This window comes from Hyperolius riggenbachi, chromosome 3 (assembly GCF_040937935.1).
Source record: "Hyperolius riggenbachi isolate aHypRig1 chromosome 3, aHypRig1.pri, whole genome shotgun sequence".
Lineage (NCBI taxonomy): Eukaryota > Metazoa > Chordata > Amphibia > Anura > Hyperoliidae > Hyperolius > Hyperolius riggenbachi.
The window spans coordinates 216,952,208-216,977,989 of NC_090648.1; the positions used below are offsets into that span (position 1 = coordinate 216,952,208).

General features: G+C 44.6%; 1 protein-coding gene across 2 annotated transcripts in view; it reads left to right on the plus strand.

Annotated features, from left to right (window-relative positions):
* UBL7 (ubiquitin like 7) overlaps positions 1-23,571 on the plus strand; it is a 46,710-nt gene extending 23,139 nt beyond the window's left edge. For both annotated transcript variants that reach the window (XM_068275732.1, XM_068275733.1), the window contains exons 7-11: positions 36-163; positions 1,673-1,722; positions 1,814-1,981; positions 2,793-2,915; positions 22,605-23,571. In XM_068275732.1, coding sequence (XP_068131833.1) covers positions 36-163; positions 1,673-1,722; positions 1,814-1,981; positions 2,793-2,915; positions 22,605-22,742 — 607 coding nt within the window. In that variant the 3' untranslated portion in view covers positions 22,743-23,571. The remainder of the gene's footprint in view (positions 1-35; positions 164-1,672; positions 1,723-1,813; positions 1,982-2,792; positions 2,916-22,604) is intronic.
* The last annotated feature ends 2,211 nt before the right edge of the window (positions 23,572-25,782 follow it).

A 25,782-nucleotide genomic window follows, 5' to 3' on the forward strand; every position in this document is an offset into this window, starting at 1 on the left:
ATATTTATATTTTGCTGTACTTTTTTTCCTTTTAGACTGGTGGCTTCACACCCTGCACTAGTAAATGCCATAATACTAATATTGCATTCAGTAAGTGGAGCTTCCCTGCCTCAGCCAGATAGTGCTGGTCACACTGTGCCCCCTGCGACCCTGCATATGCCAGGTACCAGCTGTGTTACCTCCTAAGTCTTGTGCTGTGTGAGTCTTTGTGTGTATTTTACTTCTGCTGCTGACTCTTCTTCTTCTTCTTCTTCACATATTCCTCACCTGTACTGAGTTTGCCTGTCGGGTAACTTTTGTTTAACCACTCGAGGACCGTGGGCTTACACCCCCCTAGTGACCAGGCTATTCTTTACTATTTAGGCCACTGCAGCTTTAAGGCCCCGCTGCAGGACCGTACAGCTCAGCACACAAGTGATTTTCTCCCCCCCCCCCTTTTCTGCCCACCAACAGAGCTTTCTGTTGGGGGGCTGTTATTGCTCGAAGCATGTTTATTTATTTTTTTTATAAATATTTTTTAGTTGTTTTTTTTAAATAAATATTGCTATTTATTTTATATTTTTGTATAGTTCCCTACCTCCCCCCCGCCAGCCAATCAACGCGATCGGCTCTCATAGATCCCAGGGGGACAGCCGTGTCACACGTGGATTTTGCTGCCCTTGTGTGCTTTCGTGTGAGGCAGGGCTATGAGCCGCAGCCCTGCCTCACACGCGTCTGTCAACGGCGCATCTCCGCCTCTCCCCCGCCCCTCTCAGCGAAGGAAGACTGAGAAGGGCGGGGGAGAGCTGGAGATCCGAGAGATGGAGATCCGCCGCCGACAGACGCGTGTGAGGCAGGGCTGCAGCTCCATAGCCCTGCCTCACACGGAAGCGCTGCCCGGATTGCAACCCCCTCGGAGTTTGGGGGAATTTAGTTACATTAGAGTGGCGGGAATGCCGCGGTTTAGGTAGGGCTATTAGGTTAAACACTTTTATTAAAGAGACTCTGTAACATCAAAAAGATCCCCTGGGGGGTACTCACCTCGGGGGGGGGGGAAGCCTCGGGATCCTAATGAGGCTTCCCACGCCGTCCTCTGTCCCACGGGGGTCTCGCTGCAGCCCTCCGAACAGCCGGCGACAGACCCGACTGTCAGTTCAATATTTACCTTTGCAGGCTCCAGCGGGGGCGCTGTGGCTGCTTTCGGCTCGGAACTAGATGGAAATACCTGATCTCCGTCGGGTCCACTCTACTGCAAGTCTCCGGCGCCTGCGCAGTAGAGCAGACCCGACGACGATCGGGTATTTCCGCCTACTTCGGAGCCGACAGCCACCAGAGCACCTGCGCAGGAGCCGGGAAGGTAAATATTTATGTCGCCGCTGTACGGAGGGCTGCAGCGAGACCCCCGAGGGACGGAGGACGGCGTGGGAAGCCTCATTAGGATCCTGAGGCTTCCCCCACCCAAGGTGAGTACCACCCAGGGGACATTTTGATGTTACAGTTCCTCTTTAAATAAAAAAAGCTTTTTTTGAGACTTCAGAGTCTCTTTAAATACTGACATTTTTCCTATGTTGCTATCCAGCTATTATACTACTTTTATATTTGCTCTCAGTTTTCCTCTGTGTTACCCTTTATTCACACATTCCGTTCCTAGCATCCTACTGTTTCCTGTAACTCAATTTTTTCTTTGATTTAGGTGGGTTCCTTTTTGATGGTCTGTCAGATGAAGAGGATGAGTTTCCACAGGTTAGATGATAGTTTCATTTTAGAAGTAGTAGTCTGCAAGTTACACTTTTATAGTTAACATGCATGTTTTTCTTGTCATGCATTTCATTAGAGCTCGCGTCCTGGATCATCTAGTAGCACGTCTGGATCTCGCCCTGCCTCCCTTGGATATACAGGAGCTTCAGGACCTCGACCTATAACTCAAAGTGAACTGGCTACAGCACTGGCCCTAGCCAGTACCCCAGAGAGCAGTTCTCATACCCCCACCCCAGGCACACAGGTAAATAATGTGTTTTATAATTTGCACTCTTTTACTTGAAAACTATTATCCTAAAAAAGGTTTATGTATAGGTGACCACCCTGTATACATTTTGCGTAAGCGTTGAACCGTTTGCCTGCCACTACTTTTCCTTCATTAGCTAAATATACTGTAGTCTTTTATTTTATATCTAGTTGGAGTGTGGTAGTTTATTATTTTTAGAACTCTAGTAGGAAGTTTACTGTAATTTTTTAATGAAAAAAAAATAACATTTTTGCCATGAATATGTGACCTACTAAACGGGTGACACTGCAATGATTTATTTTACTCTCTGCTTTCAGAAAATATATAATTTAGGGGATCTGTAAAGTGTGTTTTATTGGTGCACACCAAAAAAATGATGCAATTTTGGAGCAAAAGCTTGAGAGTGATAGCTGAGGTTCCAGCACCTTTTTGTTAATACACATTCTATAGAACAGTATAGTAAGACCGTATCCAGTCAGTGTGAAGCCATGCTTTCTTAGGAAAGACTGACAGCTGTGATACATTTTCAGTCAGTAGGGAGGCATAGCTAACGCTCCCCTCCTGCATGCCCATATGACGAAAGTGGGAACTAAAATGTATTTTACAAAACATGCACACTTCATTTAACATAATGTTTTATTTAAATGCATTTAAAAACTGTCTGATTCAAGTCTCTGCTCACGCTGGCACTAAAAATGGTCCGTTTAGAGGAACTAAACGGATCGTATCCTAATGGAGGTGAACAGATCCTATGTGTGTAATAAGTGTAATTTTTGTAAAGAGGTAAACATAATTGTTTGTTTTCCAGGGTCATTCTTCAGGGACCTCTCCCATGTCATCAAGTGTGCAATCAGGAACACCTATTACCAATGATTTATTCAGTCAGGCACTACAGCATGCACTACAGGCATCCAGCCAATCATCCCAGCAGGTAAGTGCTGCACCACAGCTCTCTTATACTGTATGGTAAATAAAAGACAGAAGTGCTTCCTTTCTATCTTATTTGTGAAATTAGAGCATCCCAAGTCACACACGCTGAATGTCCTGGTTGTGCAAAAGATTATTTCTATATGTACTTTAGGTATGTTTGAATTGTTTTTTTTAAAGGATACCCGAGGTGACGTGGATATGAGATAGACGTGTATGTACAGTGCGCAAAGCTGGATCAGCGCATCACCAGGCCGCCTCCGAATGGCCACCAATCAGAGGTGCGCTGAGCCCCCCAAGAAACTACAAATGCACCTTGAAACCAAACAGAAGCTCTGCATAAACATCAATAAGCAATGCTATTACATGGGAGCAGCTAACCAAAGTTACTTACATTTGTATATGGCAAGGAAAGGAACAGCGCTACTTAAAAACAGATTGCATCCTTATGACTACCTGCTTAAGAGTGCAAGCCCCACTAGTGGGATAAAATACACACTCAGCATTCAAATAAAATGCACCTGTCTACCATTGGTGGATGTTGGTTTCCGTAATAGCTTGCATGCAACTTATTAGGTACCTAATAAGTTGCATGCAAGCTATTACGGAAATCAGCATCCTCCAATGGTAGACAGGTGCATTTTATTTGAATGCTGGGTGTGTATTTTATCCCACTAGTGGGGCTTGCACTCTTAAGCAGGTAGTCATAAGGATAAAATCTGTTTTTAAGTAGCGGTGTTCCTTTCCTCGCCATGTGTATGTACAGTGCCTAGCACACAAATAACTGCTGTGTTCCTTTTTTTTCTTTACCTGCCTGAAAGCGTTAAATATCAGGCAGACTCAGTCCTGACTCAGACAGGAAGTGACTACAGTGTGACCCTCACTGATAAGAAATTCCAACAATAAAACATTTTCCTAGCAGAATATGGCTTCTGAGAGCAGGAAAGAGATAAACACGTTCAATAGTTCATAGATTTTAGCTCTGGCATACTTCAATTAATGTGTCATTGAGGAAAACCAATAGAACAGTTAAAATTTAACCCTTTGGGGACCTACCTCCTAAACCCAACCCCCCCCCCCCCCCCTCCTAAGGACCAGGCGATTTTGCTGAAGGGGAGGGTGCGTTTGGGGGGGTCAGGCATCCGGATCCCCTGTGCAGTTGGCAAGGCTTGGTGTCCCCCCTGTATGCAGCAGCCATTACTCACCTCCCAGGCTCCAGCGATGAGCCGCTGTGGACCCCTCTGCTCCGGCTGGCATCCCCGCTTGTACTGCCGCTCAGTTCCGGGTTGCGGATTGATGATGTCATCAAGCCGAGACCCGGCACTGACGTCAGAGAGAGCGGGGATGCCGGCCAGAGCAGTGGAGCGTGCCGGTCATCATGGGAACGGCAGGAAGGTGAGTGGATCCTCTTCTCCACCTACCGCCGCAGCTGCCAGTAGTGATCACTATGATCCGCCGGCGATCATAATGATCAGAAGCCATACGCAATGGCTTCTTATCAGTGAGGGGAGATGTCAGCTGTCATATGAATCCTTTGTTTATCCCATGTATTGGCTATTGTTAAGGCTGGGTTCCCACTTGAGCTGGACTCCTAACAGCCAGTATGAGCGAACAGTGTAGTGTCCACTCTGATGGACCGCTTCTGTTCCGGGCAGATACGTTTCACCATAGGCTATATGGGAAACAAATCTGCTCTCTGGGAAAAATTGCAGACAGCACAAGAGTGCATTCAGCTTACCGCAACGGATCCAGTGGTTTGCAGACTCGCAAGTGTGAACAGAAACGATTTATGAAATAGGATCTGTTCACTGTCAATTTTCCAATGCGGTGAAACAGACAAAAAGCAAGTTTTCTGCTTAAGTGGGAACTGAGCCTAACTCCTCTGCATTTAGTTTTTCATTTGGATGTGGTGAAATAAAAATATATGCATACCGTATATACTCGGATACAAGTCGACCCCAATATTTGACCCTCAAAAGCTGGAATTTTCCAATTATTCATGTATAAGTCTACCCAGTAAAGTTAATGGCTGTACTTGGGGCAATAAACCCTCCTGGCCCACCAAGTACAGCAAATAACTCCTACAGGACACACATGCAGCCATTAGCCCTCTGCTTGTAACTTCCTCCCACCCACCATCACCCATGGGAGCTGTCTGTCTGCATTTCCCCCCACTCACCATAACCCATGGGAGCCTCTGCTTGTATTTCCCCCCACCCACCATAACCCATGGGAGCCTCTGCTTGTATTTCCCCCCACCCACCATCACACATGGGAGCCTCTGCTTGTATTTCCCCCCACCCACCCACCATCACCCATGGGAGTCTCTGCTTGTATTCCCCCCCCCCACACCCACCATCACCCATGGGAGTCTCTGCTTGTATTCCCCCCACCCAATATCACCCATGGGAGCCTCTGCTTGTATTTCCCACCATAACCCATGGGAGCCTCTGCTTGTATTTCCCCCCACCCACCATCACCCATGGGAGCCTCTGCTTGTATTTCCCCCCACCCACCATCACCCATGGGAGCCTCTGCTTGTATTTCCCCCCACCCACCATCACACATGGGAGCCTCTGCTTGTATTTCCCCCCCACCCACCATCACCCATGGGAGCCTCTGCTTGTATTTCCCCCCACCCACCCACCATCACCCATGGGAGCCTCTGCTTGTATTTCCCCCCACCCACCATCACACATGGGAGCCTCTGCATGTATTTCCCCCCACCCACCATCACCCATGGGAGCCTCTGCTTGTATTCCCCCCCCCCCCCCCCCCCACCATCACCATGGGAGCCTCTGCTTGTATTTCCCTCCATCACCCATGGGAGCCTATGCTTGTATTTCCCCCCACCCTCCATCACCCATGGGAGCCTCTGCTTGTATTTCCCCCCACCCACCATCACACATGGGGGCCTCTGCTTGTATTTCCCCCCACCCACCATCACCCATGGGAGTCTCTGCTTGTATTTCCCCCCACCCACCCACCATCACCCATGGGAGCCTCTGCTTGTATTTCCCCCCACCCACCATCACCCATGGGAGCCTCTGCTTGTATTTCCCCCCCACCCACCATCACCCATGGGAGCCTCTGCTTGTATTTCCCCCCACCCACCATCACCCATGGGAGCCTCTGCTTGTATTTCCCCCCCACCCACCATCACCCATGGGAGCCTCTGCTTGTATTTCCCCCCACCCACCATCACACATGGGGGCCTCTGCTTGTATTTCCCCCCACCCACCATCACCCATGGGAGTCTCTGCTTGTATTTCCCCCCACCCACCCACCATCACCCATGGGAGCCTCTGCTTGTATTTCCCCCCACCCACCATCACCCATGGGAGCCTCTGCTTGTATTTCCCCCCACCCACCATCACACATGGGAGCCTCTGCTTGTATTTCCCCCCACCCACCATAACCCATGGGAGCCTCTGCTTGTATTTCCCCCCACCCACCATCACACATGGGAGCCTCTGCTTGTATTTCCCCCCACCCACCATCACCCATGGGAGCCTCTGCTTGTATTTCCCCCCACCCACCATCACACATGGGAGCCTCTGCTTGTATTTCCCCCCCACCCACCATCACCCATGGGAGCCTCTGCTTGTATTTCCCGCCACCCACCCACCATCACCCATGGGAGCCTCTGCTTGTATTTCCCCCCACCCACCATCACACATGGGAGCCTCTGCTTGTATTTCCCCCCACCCACCCACCATCACCCATGGGAGTCTCTGCTTGTATTCCCCCCCCCCCCCCCACACCCACCATCACCCATGGGAGTCTCTGCTTGTATTCCCCCCACCCAATATCACCCATGGGAGCCTCTGCTTGTATTTCCCCCCCCACCCACCATCACCCATGGGAGCCTCTGCTTGTATTTCCCCCCACCCACCATCACACATGGGAGTCTCTGCTTGTATTTCCCCCCCACCCACCATCACACATGGGAGTCTATGCTTGTATTTCCCCCCACCCACCATCACACATGGGAGTCTCTGCTTGTATTCCCCCCCCCCACACCCACCATCACCCATGGGAGTCTCTGCTTGTATTCCCCCCACCCAATATCACCCATGGGAGCCTCTGCTTGTATTTCCCCCCCCCCCCCCCACCCACCATCACCCATGGGAGCCTCTGCTTGTATTTCCCCCCACCCACCATCACACATGGGAGTCTCTGCTTGTATTTCCCCCCCACCCACCATCACCCATGGGAGCCTCTGCTTGTATTTCCCCCCACCCACCATCACACATGGGAGTCTCTGCTTGTATTTCCCCCCACCCACCATCACCCGTAGGAGCCGTCTGCTTGTATTTCCCCCCACCCACTATCACACATGGGAGCCTCTCCTTGTATTTCCCCCCACCCACCATCACACATGGGAGCCTCTGCTTGTATTTCCCCCCCACCCACCATCACCCATGGGAGCCTCTGCTTGTATTTCCCCCCACCCACCATCACCCATGGGAGCCTCTGCTTGTATTTCCCCCACCCACCATTACCCATGGGAGCCTCTGCTTGTATTTCCCCCCACGGGAGCCTCTGCTTGTAATTCCTGCCCCCCTCCCACCCACCATCATCCAAAGGGAGCCTCTGCTTGTATTTCCCCCCCTCACGCTGTGTAATCCTATGCAGAGTGATAAGCCCAGCAGAAGCCGTCACTCACCATCAGCGGGCGCATCGTCCTCTCTTCTCCCTTCACTCGGCTGCCGCTGATCTCCATGCATAGCGTAGCTCCGTCTTCTGATATCGGGAGGCGGGGCTACGCATCAGCGCGAGTGAAGGGAGGACGGTGCGCCCGCTGATGGTGAGTGACGGCTTCTGCTGCGCTAATCACGCTGCATAGGATTACACAGCGCGAAGGGGGAAATAGATGCAGAGTCTCCCTTTGGATGATGGTGGGAGGGAGGGGGAAATTTTAGCACACCAAGGAAATTGCAGCACAGCCAGGAGGAAGAGCGAGGACCCCCCCCATACCAGCTATAAGTGGAGAACTTTAGGACTACTCAAGTATAAGACGCCCCCCCCCTTTTATACAGTGAGTCAGTCCTAAATTTCTCGACTTATAGCCGAGGATATACGGTAATATGCCAAATGTTTATCTGATTGTATGAGAACTGTAGTCTCCATGAAGGATTTAAAGGGCCACTATTGTGAAAAACTTTAAAATACATGTATACAAGAAGTACATTTCTCCAAGAGTAAAATGCACTAAAAATTACATTATTTTTTTTTGCTATGTTGCTGTCACAGTAAGCAGTAAAACAAACTGAAGGATCTGACAGGATTTGGATTAGTCAATCTTGTCACAGGGGATTCTCAGGGGTCTCTTTATTTGCAAAAGCACTTACTGAACGCCATTTTCTCAGTCCATTTGCAAAAATAAGTGTTCCAGCGAGTAGGGACCCTGGCTTGCATCTTTGTAGAGATCCTTTACAAGGATTGCTTTGTAAAGCTACTGAGAGGGAAATGTTCAGGATCAATCAAGTTTTCTATTATCTGAAGTCCTTGTCTATTCCTGAGCATTCTCTAATATACACCTTTTAGGAGGTTCTTTGCAAAAATAACTCCTTAAAAAAGGGCTTAATATCACTACTTAATAATGCCCTAAATAACCCAAATATAACTAGTAAACCCCCCTTCCTTCTCAAATGATAGTCAGATACTGGAAGAGCGCAAAAGGTGGATCAGCGCATCACCAGGCCACCTCCGAATGGCCTCCAGTCAGAGGTGCGCTGAGCACCCCCAGAAACTGCAAACGCACCTTGAACCCAAACAGAAGCTCTGCATATACACCAAAAGCAAGGCTGTTAAGTGGGAGCACATGACCAAAAATGAATTAAATTATTAAGGAAATGAACAGCGCTACTTAACCACTTCCCGACCGCCTAACGCACAAGGGCGGCCGGGAAGTGGAGCCCGCAAGGACCAGCTCACCCACAGAGGCGGCGGTCCTTGTAAGGGCATAGGCGGAGCGATCGCGTCATCAGTGACGCGATCCTCCGCCGGTGTCTGTCTCCGCTCACCCACCGCAACATCCCGCCGGCCATACGGAAGCGCCGGCGGGATGTTAACCCGACGATCACCGCATACAAAGTGTATAATACACTTCGTAATGTTTACAAAGTGTATTATACAGGCTGCCTCCTGCCCTGGTGGTCCCAGTGTCCGAGGGACCACCAGGGCAGGCTGCAGCCACCCTAGTCTGCACCCAAGCACACTGATCTCCCCCCCAGCCCCCTGATTGCCCACAGCACCCCTCAGACCGCCCACCCCCCAGACCCCTGTTTACACCCAATCACCCCCCCTAATCACCCATCAATCACTCCCTGTCACTATCTGTCAACGCTATTTTTTTGTTTAACCCTAAACTGCCCCCTGGGGACTCCTGATCCCCCCCCCCCTTGTGTACTGTATACCACTATCCCCCTAATCACCTGTCAATCACCCATCAATCACCCCCTGTCACTGCCACCCATCAATCAGCCCCTAACCTGCCCCTTGCGGGCAATCTGATCACCCACCCACACCAATAGTTCGCACGCAGATCCGACGTCAGATCACCTCCCAAGTGCATTGTTTACATCTGTTCTCTCCTCCAAACACCCACTAATTACCCATCAATCACCCCTTGTCACTGCTATCCATCAGATTAGACCCCTATCTGCCCCTAGGGCACTCAATCACCCGCCCACACCCTCAGAACCCAGCCCTGATCACCTCGCCAGTGCATTGCTTGCATCTATTCCCCCCTCTAATCACACCTTGAGACACCCATCAATCACCTCCTGTCACCCCCTAGCACACCTACCCATCAGATCAGGCCCTAATTTGCCCCGTGTGGGCTCCTGATCACTCGGCCAAACCCTCAGATCCCCCTCAGACCCCCTTCCGATCACCTCCCCAGTGCATTGATTGCATCTATTTTCCCCTCTAACCACCCCCTGAGACACCCATCAATCACCTCCTGTCACCCCCCTAGCACTCCTATCCATCAGATCAGGCCCAATACAACCTGTCATCTAAAAGGCCACCCTGCTTATGACCGGTTCCACAAAATCCGCCCCTCATACACCACCTGTCATCAAAATTTGCAGATGCTTATACCCCTGAACAATCATTTTGAGACATTTGGTTTCCAGACTACTCACGGTTTTGGGCCCGTAAAATGCCAGGGCGGTATAGGAACCCCACAAGTGACCCCATTTTAGAAAAAAGACACCCCAATGTATTCTGTTAGGTGTATGACGAGTTCATAGAAGATTTTATTTTTTGTCAAAAGTTAGCGGAAATTGATTTTTATTGGTTTTTTTTTCACAAAGTGTCATTTTTTACTAACTTGTGACAAAAAAATAAAATCTTCTATGAACTCGCCATACACCTAACGAAATACCTTGGGGTGTCTTCTTTCTAAAATGGGGTCACTTGTGGGGTTCCTACACTGCCCTGGCATTTTAGGGGCCCTAAACCGTGAGGAGTAGTCTAGAAAACAAATGCCTCAAAATGACCTGTGAATAGGACGTTAGGCCCCTTAGCGCACCTAGGCTGCAAAAAAGTGTCACACATGTGGTACCGCCGTACTCAGGAGAAGTAGTATAATGTGTTTTGGGGTGTATTTTTACACATACCCATGCTGGGTGGGAGAAATCTCTCTGTAAATGGACAATTGTGTGTAAAAAAAAATCAAAAGATTGTCATTTACAGAGGTACTTCTCCCACCCAGCATGGGTATGTGTAAAAATACACCCCAAAACACATTATACTACTTCTCCCGAGTATGGCGATACCACATGTGTAGCACTTTTTTGCACCCTAACTGCGCTAAGGGGCCCAAAGTCCAATGAGTACCTTTAGGATTTCACAGGTCATTTTTGTTTCAAGACTACTCCTCACGGTTTAGGGCCCCTAAAATGCTAGGGCAGTATAGGAACCCCACTAATGACCCCATTTTAGAAAGAAGACACCCCAAGGTATTCCATTAGGAGTATGGTGAGTCCATAGAAGATTTTATTTTTTGTCACAAGTTAGCGGAAAATGACACTTTGTGAAAAAAAAAACAATTAAAATCAATTTCCGCTAAGTGTCATTTTCCGCTAACTTGTGACAAAAAATAAAATCTTCTATGGACTCACCATACTTCTAACGGAATACCTTTGGGTGTCTTCTTTCTAGAATGGGGTCATTTGTGGGGTTCCTATACTGCCCTGGCATTTTAGGGGCCCTAAACCGTGAGGAGTAGTCTTGAAACCAAATGTCGCAAAATGACCTGTGAAATCCTAAAGGTACTCATTGGACTTTGGGCCCCTTAGCGTACTTAGGGTGTAAAAAAGTGCCAAAGTATGCTAAGGGGCCCAAAGTCCAATGAGTACCTTTAGGATTTCACAGGTCATTTTGCGACATTTGGTTTCAAGACTACTCCTCACGGTTTAGGGCCCCTAAAATGCCAGGGCAGTATAGGAACCCCACAAATGACCCCATTCTAGAAAGAAGACACCCAAAGGTATTCCGTTAGAAGTATGGTGAGTCCATAGAAGATTTTATTTTTTGTCACAAGTTAGCGGAAAATGACACTTAGCGGAAATTGATTTTAATTGTTTTTTTTTCACAAAGTGTCATTTTCCGCTAACTTGTGACAAAAAATAAAATCTTCTATGGACTCACCATACTCCTAATGGAATACCTTGGGGTGTCTTCTTTCTAAAATGGGGTCATTAGTGGGGTTCCTATACTGCCCTAGCATTTTAGGGGCCCTAAACCGTGAGGAGTAGTCTTGAAACAAAAATGACCTGTGAAATCCTAAAGGTACTCATTGGGACTTTGCTGGGTGGGAGAAGTACCTCTGTAAATGACAATCTTTTGATTTTTTTTACACACAATTGTCCATTTACAGAGATATTTCTCCCACCCAGCATCGGTATGTGTAAAAATACACCCCAAAACACATTGTACTACTTCTCCCGAGTACGGCGATACCACATGTGTGGCACTTTTTTGCAGCCTAACTGTGCTAAGGGGCCCAAAGTCCAATGAGTACCTTTAGGATTTCACAGGTCATTTTGAGAAATTTTGTTTCAAGACTACTTTTCACGGTTTAGGGCCCCTAAAATGCCAGGACAGTATAGGAACCCCACAAATGACTCCATTTTAGAAAGAAGACACCCCAAGGTATTCTGTTAGTAGTACGGTGAGTTCATAGAGGATTTTATTATTTGTCACAAGTTAGCGGAAATTGATTTTTATTGGTTTTTTTTTTCACAAAGTGTCATTTTCCGCTAACTTGTGACAAAAAATAAAATCTTCTATGAACTCACTGTATTACTAACGGAATACCTTGGGGTGTCTTCTTTCTAAAATGGGGTCATTTCTGGGGTTCCTATACTGTCCTGGCATTTTAGGGGCCCTAAACCGTGAGGAGTAGTCTTGAAACGAAATTTCTCAAAATGACCTGTGAAATCCTAAAGGTACTCATTGGACTTTGGGCCCCTTAGCGCAGTTAGGGTGCTAAAAAGTGCCACACATGTGGTATCGCCGTACTCAGGAGAAGTAGTATAATGTGTTTTGGGGTGTATTTTTACACATACCCTTGCTGAGTGGGAGAAAGATCTCTGTAAATGGACAATTGTGTGTAAAAAAAAAAATTAAAAAATTGTCATTTACAGAGATATTTCTCCCACCCAGCATCGGTATGTGTAAAAATACACCCCAAAACACATTATACTACTTCTACTGAGTACGGCAATACGACATGTGTGGCACTTTTTTGCAGCCTAACTGCGCTAAGGGGCCCAAAGTCCAATGAGCACCTTTAGGCTTTACAGGGGTGCTTACAAATTAGCACCCCCCAAAATGCGAGGACAGTAAACACCCCACAAATGACCCCATTTTGGAAAGTAGACACTTCAAGGTATTCAGAGAGGGGCATGGTGAGTCCGTGGCAGATTTCATTTTTTTTTTTTTTTTTTTTTTTTTTTTTGTCGCAAGTTAGAAGAAATGGAAACTTTTTTTTTTTTTTTGTCACAAAGTGTCATTTTCCGCTTACTTGTGACAAAAAATAATATCTTCTATGAACTCACTATGCCTCTCAGTGAATACTTTGGGATGTCTTTTTTCCAAAATGGGGTCATTTGGGGGGTATTTATACTATCCTGGAATTCTAGCCCCTCATGAAACATGACAGGGGGTAAGAAAAGTCATAGATGCTTGAAAATGGGAAAATTCACTTTTTGCACCATAGTTTGTAAACGCTATAACTTTTACCCAAACCAATAAATATACACTGAATGGGTTTTTTTTTATCAAAAACATGTTTGTCCACATTTTTCGCGCTGCATGTATACAGAAATTTTACTTTATTTGAAAAATGTCAGCACAGAAAGTTAAAAAAATAATTTTTTGCCAAAATTCATGTCTTTTTTGATGAATATAATAAAAAGTAAAAATCGCAGCAGCAATCAAATAGCACCAAAAGAAGGCTTTATTAGTGACAAGAAAAGGAGCCAAAATTCATTTAGGTGGTAGGTTGTATGAGCGAGCAATAAACCGTGAAAGCTGCAGTGGTCTGAATGGAAAAAAAGTGCCTGGTCCTTAAGGGGGGTAAAGCCCACGGTCCTCAAGTGGTTAAAAACAGATAAGTGCCTACCTGCAAGAGAGTGCAAGCCCCACTTGTGGGATTAAATGCACACCTAGCATACACATGACCTGTCTACCACTGAAGGATGTTGGTTTCTTGTAACAGCTTGGTGATGCACTGATCCACCTTTTGCGCAATTTTCAATTTTACTTTGTGGCGCACCCAGGCTATGCATATGCATAGGTTAGGATTTAGTTAGTGTTAGGTCCCCTCCCATCAAGGATGACTTCTCCGCAGTGGGAGGGATGAGTACTTAACAAGTTGCATGCAAGCTGTTACAGGAAAGCAACATCCTTCAGTGGTAGACAGGTCAGGTTGTGGACACACTGTTCCATACGTGGTGGGCATGCCACAAAGCCCAGCGGTTTTGGAGCGCAATTTGGAGTACTATTAAAACTGTTCTCAGCCGGCATATATCCTTTACTCCCAATGTTTTTATCTTAGGAGATAAACCCCTTAACCTCAACTATCCAGCTCATAGGCTAGTTCAACACACTGGGCTTGATTCACTAAACCGTGATAACTAATATCTCGGCCGTGCTAGCAGTGTGCGTGTGTTATAACGCGCGCATCATTTTTTGCACGCAATTGCAAATTTTGCGATTGTGCGTGAAAAACATTATGCGCATTATAACACGTGAAAAACATTAGCACGACCGTGATATCAGTTATCACGGGTTAGTGAATCAAGCCCATTGTCTCCACGGCCAAGAGAGTGCTAGCCAGGAATTGGTTTTCCTTGGCCCTCCCAGTTAACGAGGTATTCACTTTAGTGTCTGAGATCATGCTGGCCGCACACATCATGGCTAGGATTACATATAACATGGAAGGCTTCCACAATACATGGCCCCCATGGATTACTTGCTTAGAGAATGCTGGTCTCTCCCATTGCCTTTACACATACTCAGGCCTTATGTTGTCTTCATTACTATGTTCGCCATCATTTGTCTGTATTTGTTATTGTAGCTGTTTCCTGAGCAATCTGTTAATAGTTTTACCAGCTAAACTGGTATAATTTTCTATGTTTCTCTCTGTAATGTTTATTATCACCCCTGCGTGGGTTTTATAGCATTTTAACCAATTTATTTCTGCAAAACCCAAATAAAGGGGATTTTTTTAACTAAAAAAAGTTACTGAGATGATTTGCCTAAAACCTATCCGATTTTTACTGCCTATTGTAAGCGACCGCAACATAGAAAAGTAATTTATAGCTCAATTTTAATCTGAGAGATATGTATTTTTCATAAGTATATGCACACACATTTTAATTAATACAATTGTTCGCAACAGTGGTCCTTTAAGTAGAACAGGGCCTTTTTTTTAGCCATTTTGGCGATGTGGGTCCCTTAGTGGATGACAGCTGTACGTAGAGTGTCTATTACATGGTTCTTCTTTCTGAACTGTTGTAATAGACCTGCATTGGAACACCTTTGTAGCGCAGCTCCACGCGGCTGTAGCTTGGCTGATGGTGCTACTCTGCAGTATAGAGGCAACAACATGCTAGTGATGTACCCACTACATCTTTATGAATAACATTAAGGTATTTTTTGTGTCAAGAATGTGACCTCACAGTTCACATTCTTAATGTTTTTAGCGCATACACCTTTAGCTGCAGGTCACCTTCACCCTTATATTCTCCTGCTTGACCTCTCAGACTTTCCTCTTCATCTGTACAGCTTTCGATTTGCATTCTGTAGGACTCCTGTAGCAGCTCAGTGAAAAGGGTGCAATACAGGTCCTGACCTATAGGTAGCAATCAAGGCACATAATACATTAGCTGTACTTTCAAGGCTGTCTTGTCTTTCATTGAACAGTAATAACTTTTTTTTTTTTTTTTTGTCTTTTTACCCTCATTATATAGAGTAAGTAGGATAATAATTTTTCTGAGGAGTTTACTATTTTTTTAAGCAGCAAAGAATGAAATCCTTGCTATTAAAGGACAGTTTTGTTGAAAAACTGTAAAATGCAAAATTACATGTGTGCACATACATGGAATATGTATATTTGTCTCAGAGCAGACTTTTCCCTATGTAGCTGTTATTTACAGCAGCTATTCTTAACCTAGTGGCTCTGAGCCTCTAGTGGAGTCTCAAGGTTTTCTTCTTTTCAAGGACTTCCACAGAGCCGCATCTCCTGTGCAACTGTTTTGGCAGCTTGATTGTACTACTGCCATTCAGGGAGTGCTTTTGAAAATAAAAGAAACTTTAAGACTTGAGTATCCTGCATATGAAGATGGACTAGTCCAAAACCTATTGGTAAAAGGTTCAGAGCCATCAAATTAATAATGCTTACTCTAAATAATAACTACATTGAAAAAAAGGTAATTCACTGTTTATTTTATACCGTGGGACAAATTTACCCATTATATGAATGTGCACATATGTATTATAGCTGTTTACAGTTTTCTGTCTTAATAGTTTAGCCAGCTATTCCAATAGTTTTGTGTACATGGGGTGGGGGGAAAATAGTTAAATGCCTGACTCCTGACTCCTGTGGACCTCAGATGGAAGCCTGAAGTTTAATTATTCTCGCTACAGAGACTGCCAGTAGAAAAACTGCTTTATTTTTCATAGATTTTGAGGGGTACCTTTTAGTTAAAATAGATACCACCCAACCAAGAATCCAGGGAGGAACTCTTAAAGGGAATGTCCGAGCTGCATTTAAAAAGGCTCCCAGTCCCCAGCAGTGCAGAGGCCGAAAAGTAAAGCTGGAAGATGGGAAAAGTACATTGGCGGGGATGTTGTTTTCCTTGGTGGCTTGCTGAATATATAGTGGGGGACACGGGTTGACATATCAGTATGCGCATGGGGCATCCAGCAGTGGCTAGCTTTGCTGTTATGTGCCACAGATCTACATGACCGATCGACACGCAGGTATTGGGAAGTTAGGGGATGGACTGATCTGCGTGTGTCTTTTCATTTTTTGGGTGGCAGCCTGTGTGTGGCCACCATATTGTCTTCCTGAGCGAGTGCGATGACATGATTCGACTTGTCACTTTCAATGAGAAAATGTAATTTTATAATTTTTTAACATAATACCTTGTTAGTTGACATTTATTTACTCTTGTGAACTGAAACCAACTCTCCTCTGAGAATCTGTTTTATCTTAAAGAGACTCTAAAGTCTAATTTTTTTCCCTGTTTTTTTTATTTAATCTTGTGAAGCATTATATCCTAAGTGGAATCACCGCAGTCCTGCCGCAAAGCGAGTGTTTTTTAATAGAGAAAAAGCCCAGCAAAGTTCCTGGGCTCACAGGGCTTTACTTCCTTGAGGAGGCAGAGCTTTGCTCTGTAGGTCTGCCTCCTCTGCAGTCAATCTGCAAAAAAAAAAAAAAAATTGGGGAGTGTGGGAGGTAATGAGTTAATTTATTGTGTAAATGTAATGTTTGTGTATGTAAAATGCTTTTAGGGTGTAGTTTACTATTTGGCCACAAGATGGCCACAGAGTGTTTGTTTACATGCGACCTGTAAGCGTCCGGAAGGACGCTTACAGGAAGCAGTAGGAGGCTGGGAGACGCACAATGATCTCGCTGTTTCTGAAAGAAGCAGCAGATCATTGCGGGGGCTAGATCAACGAACGGGAATGGATTTTCCCGTTCATTGATCTCCGGGCGAGCGGGCGGCGGCGTGCACGAGCGGCGGGTGCGCGTGCACGAGCGGCGGGAGCGCGGACAGCGGCGGTAGCGCGGAAGGTACGGATTTCTCCGTCCCTGGTTTTTTAGGAGGGAAAAAAGGGGCGGAGAAATTCGTACCGCTGGGGGTAAAGTGGTTAACTCAGCGCTGCATAATATGTTGGCGCTTTATAAATACAATAATAAAAATAGTCTGAAATTTGGAAGAAACCTTATCAAAACTTTTAGAAGTGGACCTCAATGTTACAAAAGTACTGTGTAATGATTGCCTAGTAGCTGGCAATTATGATTCCATAAGCTTTTCAGCACATTATTATTTTTTATGTCTTGATTTTAGTAGCCTAATGTTACAAAGAAGATGTCTTTTAAATTTTTCTTGACAATTTTCCGGTCCTTCTGACCTGTAATCTCATTTTCACTCTTCTGAAACAAAGAGATCAGAAAGAGTGTTTGCGATAAGATTTGTTATAGAATATGCTTCTTATGTTTCTTGGCCATTTGTTAGACTTAAAGGGAACCTGAAGTAAGAGGGATGTGGGGGCTGCCATATTAATTTATTTTTGAACAATACCAGTTGTCTGGCATCCTGTTGATCTTACAGGCTTCAGTAGTGTCTGAATCACACACCTGAAACAAGCATGGGGCTAACTCCAGTCACAAAACCTCTGATCTGCATGCTTGTTCAGAATCTATGCCTGCAGGGATTAGAGACAGAGGATCTGCGGGACAGACCGGCAATATGTATTGTTTAAAATTAAATAAATGTGTTTGAAAATAGAAAATTCAGTAAACTTTGTCAAAAAAAAATTTAGGGAATAAATTTGCTTTTGAACATAAAGAATTCAACATGTATTCACCACCAACTAAAACAAGAAGCATAAGTTTGAGCATAGGAAGCCAGAGTCTTCCTCTAGTCCTCCAGAATGAAGGCGAAAGCAGGTTTTGTTGAAATCCATGGCGAACCACCATCTACTCCAAACAAAATGTATTTATACCTGCTGAATGACCGCTTGCTTCTTCTAACCCTAACAAGTACAAAAGCTGGAACTGTTACCCTAGCTCAGTGATCTGCAAACTTGGCTCTCCAGCTGTTGAGGAACTACAAGTCCCACAATGCATTGCAGGAGTCTGACAGCCACAGTCATGATTCATAAAGGCAAATGCATTGTGGAACTTGTAGTTCCTTACCAGCTGGAGAGCCAAGTTTGCAGATCACTGCCCTAGCTCATACCACCAAGAAGGATAAATACCGTAATAAATACTGTATATCCACAATAAAAATGGTCCCAGTAGCAAGAAGGCATTTTATTCAGAATAGGTTTAAATTGAAAATATTTAAACGAATACAAGAGAAAAATCTATACCCAGTGCTTGTAATTTGAGGGTTGATCCCAATGGCAGTGTATAATGTCACTTCTTGTCTGTGGCTATAAGATCTGCCAGGACTGGACATGCCTCCTATTAGAAGAGGCCAGCTAAGATAGGTGTCCATGATTTGAGTGTAGAAACTGCTAGTCAGGTAGTAGGTGGGAGGACAGAGTCCATGATCAGCAGGGAAAGTGGAACCCACACATTGGTGGAGATGCAAATAATTCCAAGTTGATCTAGTCAATTTGTAAAAGGTGAATGCGCTCGCATGGCACCCTGAGGTAATCTTCAGCAGTTATTATTATTATTTATAAAGTGCCAACATATTCCGTGGCGCTGTACAATGTAAGAAAACAAACAAGGGATACATAATGATACAGACAATGATATACATCAAATATGAACACTGATGCAAAATACAGAACTGCTGATTACAATAGCAAATTTAACATGATGACTAAAATGTATAAATGTCTAAAGCTGGCCATACACTGGCCCGATTTGCCGCCGTTTCGACAGCAGATTCGATCACTGGGATCGAATCTGCTGCCAATCGTTCGCGCTACACGGCGAATTTCGATCCATTCCGTCCGAACCCGTCGTTTGCGCCGTGCGGAAAATAACAGTCGATCGCCCGCGGGTAAAGAGCGCATCGCTAGCGGCGTTCGAGTGCCCGACGACCGACGCAATAGAGCTGCAATACATTACCTGCTCCGCCGGCGCGACTCTTGGGTCTCCGCTCTTCTTCTCCGCTCTGGTCTGGTCTGGTCTGGTCTCCGACATGCTTCCCTTCTTCCTGTCCCGGCAGGAAGTTTAAACAGTAGAGGGCGCTCTACTGTTTAAACTTCCCCCAGGCAGGAAGAAGGGAAGCATGCCGGATACCAGACCAGAGCGGAGAAGAAGAGCGGAGACCCGGGAGTAGCGCCGGCGGAGCAGGTAATGTATGCGGGCATGCGGGCGGGGGAAGCGGCGGCAGCACCACCACAGATTGTGAACGGTTTCAGGCTGAAATCGGTTCACAATCTGTTTGCAGTAAATGTAGCCATACGATCCCTCTCTGATCAGATTCGATCAGATAGGGATCTGTCTGTTGGTCGAATCTGATGGCAAATCGACCAGTGTATGGCTACCTTAACAGTGTGCAAGCAATTAAATAATAACATTCAATGACACAAAAGGGTGAGAGCCCTGCCCTTGCGAGCTTACAATCTAAAGGAATAAGGTGGAAACGAGAGGTGGGGGAAGTATACAGTATATATACAGGCAGTGCGTAATTAGGTTATTTAGTGGGTGCATGGCCTACGCTAGTTCCGATATCTCTTTGATCAACAGTCAAACAGTCCACACCACTGGGAAGTGCTCCTCAGATAAGACAAAAAGGAGGGAAAGAAACAAGAAATATAGTAATAGTGTAGTATCTTCTGATTGTAATGCACCTTCACCTGCTAGTGCGATTTACTCAGTAGCACCCACTTACAAACAACCAATACGCATTAAGGCCCATACACACGTCGGATTTTTGCGAACGACCCGTCGTTTGAACGTTCCGTCGTTCGCACGTCAAATCCGACGTGTGTACAGACTATCGTTCGGGTGATAAGACTGGTTTCCAGCGATCCGCCCGGAAACCAGTCTTATCACACGAACGATAGTCCGTACACACGTCTGATTCCGCGTCTGAACGACGGGACGTTCAAACGACCCGTCGTTCAGAAAAATCCGACGTGTGTATGGGCCTTAAGTTGTTCCGCATCCGATCATTAGTTGAAGGTACTCCTGTTCTGGGTCTTTGTATGTTAAGTATAATCCTCAAAACAAATAGGATAAAGGCTCATACACACATCAGACTATAGTCTTTGGAAAATGAAAGATCACAGACCAATCTTACCACCCTTCATGTAGTATGAGAGCCATACTCTACACAGTCTATTCTATGGAGCTGAACTCCACATCAGAAAAAAATCTTTGCAAAATGCTGCACACACAGATGCTGTACAGACACAAAAGATCTGTTCCTGCCAAAAATCCATTCCTGCAAATTGCAATGATAGTCTATGAGATCTGCAGATCATCATACACACATGATTTAACTGACATTCATCTGCAGATCAGATCCACCAGGATGGATTTTCAGATCTGTGGATGATTGCTTGATATGCAGATGAATGTCAATCATGTGTGTATGATGATCTGCAGATCTCATAGACTATCATTGCAATTTGCAGGAATGGATTTTTGGCAGGAACAGATCTTTTGTGTCTGTACAGCATCTGTGTGTGCAGCATCTTGCAAAGATTTTTTTCTGATGGGGAGTGCAGCTCCATAGAATAGACTGTGTAGAGTATGGCTCTCATACTACATGAAGGGTGGTAAGATTGGTCTGTGATCTTTCAGTTTCCAAAGACTATAGTCTGATGTGTGTATGCACTTTAATGATCGTGTAGTAATTGTGGCCCAAGTTGATGCAGGATTTTGCAAACTCGATATGCAAATTTATGCAGCTTGAAAATATTGCCGCTAAGGTAGAATTCAATTGGTCTATTTACAAACGTTCAGGTCCCTCTCTCTGGTGCCATATGTAGTGGGAGGGAAAAAAGGTGCAAGTGACAATTTTTGGAGCTCTACTTGAAATGGTTGATATGTCTCAGAAAGCATAGTTTAGACATGGGTGCGTATTGACAGCTTGAATTACTTTTAAGAAGCTTTCTTAACCTCAACCTACAGCACGGAAACTTCCCAATTAGTTCCCAATTACCACTTACCATAGCCAATCGGGTTCTTTCTTTGCTGCAGATATTCTACAATACCTGTTTGTATCTCACTGTAGACATTGATTCAAGAGTTCTGGCATCTCAGAAATATGAGAATGCCTATAAACTACCTAGACACTACCTTTGGTTGTTCAAGCTGTTCCCCTCTTGGAGATAATGCAGCCTGTTGTCAGGCTTGTCTGGTCAATGACTATAGGTCAGGCTGTATGCCCATATGACTGACCTCTAGCCCAGCCCGTAACACCTGCACAAACACCTACCTAACACAGAGCTACAATACCTTGCAGGTAGATGTAGCATACAGACTGACATATAGCATCCACCACACAGAACCTAATGCTGGGAATACACGGTGCGTTTTTGCGTTCGTCGTTTGCCGTCGTTTTCGCTTTCGATCGATTCTACTCTCGATTCACTGCTCGATTCCCCTCTCGATTCCTTATCTTTTCTTATCAATTACATTCACTTGAATGAGGAGAATCGAAACGAAAGTAGAATCGACCAGATCCAACAGGTTGGAATTTATCTATCGAACCCATCTATCTAAAGTAAAAACTTAACGTGTATTCCCAGCATAAGGTACAATGCAAGGCACAGAACACACAGGTATTACAGTCACCTGAGGCCTGGAAGATAAAGCAATCAAGATAAGAGTCAGGTGATTGTTAGCAGGTTGAATGGGATGCAGTTCAAGCACTAAGTAGCGTGGTCAGTGTAGCCAGTGCCAGTTCAGGCAGCATTCATACAAGTCTTTATCCAAGAAGAAGTCGATCCAGGCAGCAGACAGGCAAGGTCCAGGTACACAGCAGAGTCTGCAACGGGTAATCCAATAAGCGTGGTCAGGATACAAAGCAGCGTCGGCAACAGGAAAGCAAGCTAGTGTTAAACGTGGTCAAAGATACAAGGCAGAGTTGGCAACAGTAATCAAATGTTTGTGAGCGCATACCCAGCAACAAGCCAAAGCTAAATGCCATCATGGGCGATGTCTGGGTGTGCTCACCATGCTTACATAGAAGGACTAACCAATCAGAAACAGAATTGAAACAACCAATAGAAGCTCAGCGTGTCAGCTGACACGCAGGCAGACACGTGGCGAGAACGCGTCCTCCGCCTGCCGGCCTGCGCAGCGCTTGAGTCAGCGGCAGGGCTGGCAGCATTATGTGAGTCAGCGGCAGGGCCGGTGGCGGCATGCACATTCCTTACACCTGTTCATATAAGCCTGAGCCATAAGCACTGTTCCTTTTGATGTTTATTTCTTTGTACTGCATGACATTTTTTTTCTGTCTTTCAGAATCAGTGGCAGCCTCAGCTTCAACAGTTGCGAGATATGGGGATCCGTGATGAGGAACTGAGTCTGCGTGCTTTACAGGCTACTGGAGGGGATATCCAGGCTGCCCTGGAACTTATCTTTGCTGGTGGTGCACTTTAAAGTGGTTCTCTGCATTGAATCATGTCATTTCATTGCTTTAATGTTCCAGTGAAGTCTCTTTGTTTCCTTGGGGAAGAATTGTTCATGGGTTGTAAATATGAACTTGATGTATTTATTACAAGCGCCAACTCTCCAGCTGTTTAGGAACTACAAGTCCCACAATGCATTGCAGAAGTCTGACGGCCACAGTCATGATTCATAAAGGCAAATGCATTGTGGGACTTGTAGTTCCTTAACAGCTGGAGAGCCAAGTGTGCAGATCACTGGGCTAGCCTAAAACCTGTTGGTAATGTCAGATTTCTACAACTTACTGTAAGCGACAGGAACATAGCAGAGAAGTAATTTATGGCTCATTTTACTCAGGAAGAAACATACTTATTTGTATGCGTTTTAAATTTTACAATTTTCAGACAGTTTCTCTTTAACCGGTTCAGCCTCACAGCTATTTTCACCTTAAGGACTGAAGCAATTTTCCCCTGTCAGCGCTGCTCTCATTCATTCGCTAATAGCTTTATCACTACTCATCACACATAAATTATTTAGATCTTGTTTTTTTCACCACAAATTTGGCTTTTGGAGGGTGACATTTGTTGTTAGTAACTACTAAAATGTCTATGTATTTTAAAGAGAAAAACGAGGGAAAAAATGAAAAAATACACTATTTCTCCAATTCCAGCCTCTATAGTTTTAAAATGAACAACGCTACTGAACATTTTACCCACACATTTTATCTGCCTATCTGTCGTGGTTATCACAAGATTTAAATTATGTCCCTAGTACATAGTATGGTGACAATATATTATTTGGAAATAAAGGTGCATTTTTTCTATGTTGTGTTTTTTGTTTTCTCATTGCACACTACCAATGATTACAAGCCTTTATTTGAAAAAAAAACAGTAATACATCCTCATGACATACATATTTAAAAAGCGGAGTCCCTAAGGTAACTATTTAAGTATTCACTTTTCAATTCTGTCACTTTTGGTGTTTTTTACAAGTGTATTAGTTTGGTGCAGAGTATGTGAAAATAACAATTGCATTGCTTTTCATTTCATTTGCTGCTAAAACAAAACCACATCACATATGCCTAATCTCTCAAAGACCTCAAATACTATTCTCTTGCTTGTCCCGGTGAAAATGATACCCTATACACATAATCAGATAGCTTCTTGGCCACGCAATACTCTGTTAACCATGAGCAGCACTAATGCATTTTTCAAGGCCATTTTTTGCAACAAAAGTAATACAGTCATTCTTTGTTCGCAAAGCCCCTGGAGTGTCAAAACATTTGAAACAGGTCACAAATGTCACCATTCTGAAAACTAGAGACCCAGGCCTACTGAGATATACATATTTTGAAACAATTGGACTTCTACGGTTTTGCTAAAATTGAATCATAACTTGGAAAATGGTATTTTTTTACATCTTTTTTCACTTTGGCACAAAAAAAACAAACACTTAACATAGTTCTTGCCTCTCAAAGACCCCAAATACTATTCTCTTGCTTGTCCCGGTGAAAATGATACCCTATACACATAATCAGATAGCTTCTTGGCCACGCAATACTCTGTTAACCATGAGCAGCACTAATGCAATTTTCAAGGCCATTTTTTGCAACAAAAGTAATACAGTCATTCTTTGTTCACAAAGCCCCTGGAGTGTCAGAACATTTGAAACCGATCACAAATGTCACCATTCTGAAAACTAGAGACCCAGGCCTACTGAGATATACATATTTTGAAACAATTGGACTTCTGCGGTTTTGCTAAAATTGAATCATAACTTGGAAAATGGTATTTTTTTACATCTTTTTTCACTTTGGCACAAAAAAACCAAACACTTGACATAGTTTTTGTCTCTCAAAGACCCCAAATACTATTCTCTTGCTTGTCCCGGTGAAAATGATACCCTATACACATAATCAGATAGCTTCTTGGCCACGCAATACTCTGTTAACCATGAGCAGCACTAATGCATTTTTCAAGGCCATTTTTTGCAACAAAAGTAATACAGTCATTCTTTGTTCGCAAAGCCCCTGGAGTGTCAGAACATTTGAAACAGGTCACAAATGTCACCATTCTGAAAACTAGAGACCCAGGCCTACTGAGATACACATATTTTGAAACAATTGGACTTCTGTGGTTTTGCTAAAATTGAATCATAACTTGGAAAATGATATTTTTTACACTTTGGCACTAGAAAAAAATCTGATGACTTAGGCCTCAGTCCTAAAACACACCAAAAATTTTTCTACAGCTCATCACGGTTAAAATGATACAACATATGCCTTACTTAGTAACAAATGGTTTGGTGCAGCAATCAGTTATACCCAATGTGCACTATTTTTTTTGCACTAATTGTTGCAGAGCTATTGTTTGTTTGCATATTCCCAGGAGAGATTGGAATCAAACAAAGACCGCACATGACACCATCATAGAAGGCTAACAACCAGGGCTATTCATCAGTAGGTATTTTGTGAGCTACCTTCTCAAAGGAACACTGCAAAAGGAATTCTCACATTGTCCTGGTTATAACAAATCCAAAATGTGGCTAATTTGAATATATCACTTCTCTTCACAGTGATAACAAATACATTGGAACTTACCATTGGATGTCTTGCAGAATTAGAGAAAAGCCAGAGGCCATAAGTCAGGGGTCAAGCAGATCCAAGAGTCAGAAGATGGGAGCAGCAGGGTCCAAAGTTCAATTTTGAACTTTGTTTGTGTTTTCTTTTTCCTCAAAAAATTCAGTTTCCTCCAACACCCCAAAAACATAGGGGTATGCCAAATGTGAGCTCCTTTGAGGGTCTGTAAGTTACATGAATATATAGGAAAGGGGAAAATGCCAGTCAAATATGTCCAGGTAAAGAAAAAAAAAACACAAAAAAAAAGAAAAAAAAACACACAAAAAAGAAATTAGTAATCTGCAAGTGTGTGGTATGCCCTAAAGCACTTGATAACACACAGTGCTGGGGCTGACGGGCAATCTGGGCAAAAATACCGTGACTCACACCGTCTCTTGTGTTTCACACACACTCTGC